This window comes from Capsicum annuum, unplaced genomic scaffold, assembly GCF_002878395.1.
Source record: "Capsicum annuum cultivar UCD-10X-F1 unplaced genomic scaffold, UCD10Xv1.1 ctg82107, whole genome shotgun sequence".
NCBI lineage: Eukaryota > Viridiplantae > Streptophyta > Magnoliopsida > Solanales > Solanaceae > Capsicum > Capsicum annuum.
In genome coordinates, this window is record NW_025892874.1 from 1 (window position 1) to 1,473 (window position 1,473).

A 1,473-nucleotide genomic window follows, 5' to 3' on the forward strand; every position below is an offset into this window, starting at 1 on the left:
TCCGGTGATTTTCTTCCCACAGGCTCAAGTCTTGCAGCAGGTACCAGGGAGAACAGTCAAAGTGCATGCACATATTTTTTGAGAGACTAATAAAGAAGATGTCGTCATGACAGCAGTAACCAGAGAAAATTGCCATACGATTCCGAAGTGTTACGACTTCCAAGTAACCAATTAATGTGATTATACCAAGTACAAAACTAAACCATCATAAATGAGGAGAGACTGAAGCTTGACACACACCAAAAAAAGATGGAAGGAAGCGAGAAATAATCATGGTGAATAAAAGGTCATCAAAAGTTACCTCTATCGTGCCAGTTTTCATCTTTTTGTTGACAGACTCAGCTGGCCTAGGCCGAACAACACCTTCAATGGCAACCACGTATTCAAGTCTCAGACCGTTCATAGTAGAATGAGCATCAGGGAAATCATCAGGAAGTGTAGTAATCTGAAATTGACAGTTTCATCACCAATTAAGGCCAACACATTTACATCAAAATAACACAGTAAAACTTTGACACACTTCAATTTCTACAGATATCAATGCATAAAGAGAAAAATTCAGAGGCGTGATGTTTCAATGTGAAAAATCGGGATACCAATCGGTCAATCAACTTCGCATCAATTCAACACTACTTGCCAGCATATAAATTTCCAGAACCATTCCACACTATTCAGGTCCCATTTCATTCAAATACTGAAGGGGATCCTTGAAGACAACACACAATAAAAAATCGTAAAGATGTGACATTTCCACATAAAAATGGGGATAACAGACAATCAATCAACCATGACTCAATTGAAAACTAGCTGTCTCTACATAAAGATAAAAACGTCCAAGGATGTGTCCTTGTCATATGAGAATGAGGATGACAACCAATACATCAACCATGTCTCAACGAACATGAATCTTTTATATGACAATATCCATTCCGCTCAACAACAATAACAACACATCCCATTCCTACTGTATTCCCATAAGACATCCATTCCGCTATATCGGTCCCATTTCATTCAAACACTACAAGGGGTCAGTTAAAGATAACAACACGGTCAACTTTCAGAAGTGTCAGATAAAACCTCGAAAAAATGTTGTTACCAATCGATCAATTAGGCCAGAAAATAATGGATTATACAATAAAGAAGGGCAAAATATCACCTGAACAATTCCAGTTTGGTCTCTGAGGTTGATGAAAGTAAGACCCCCATGAATCCGATGAAGGGCGACCCACCCACAAAGCCTTACCCGTTTACCCACATCATTTTCTGTCAATTCACCGCAGTATTGATTCCTACTTACCCATTGAAGCGCATCAGTAGTGTTAGGAGGAGGAGATAGAGGAATTCTGTTGTCAGTGACTACAACTGAAGTAGAAGAAGAAGAAGAAGAAGAAAGAGGACGACGAGGAGGGTTGATGATAAGTGAAGTGGGGCGGCTGTTAATGTGGAAATTGAAAAAGTAGAAAGGTAGACAAG

At 39.2% G+C, this 1,473-nt stretch overlaps 1 protein-coding gene across 1 annotated transcript; it reads right to left on the reverse strand.

Moving 5' to 3' along the window:
- Positions 1–301: 301 nt before the first annotated feature.
- LOC107842764 (aspartate--tRNA ligase, chloroplastic/mitochondrial) lies at positions 302–1,473 on the reverse strand (the record flags this gene model as incomplete). The annotated part of the gene is given in 2 exon segments (XM_047405856.1): positions 302–445; positions 1,157–1,473. Coding segments are annotated over 2 exon segments (461 nt in total), but the record flags the coding sequence as incomplete, so codon positions are not given.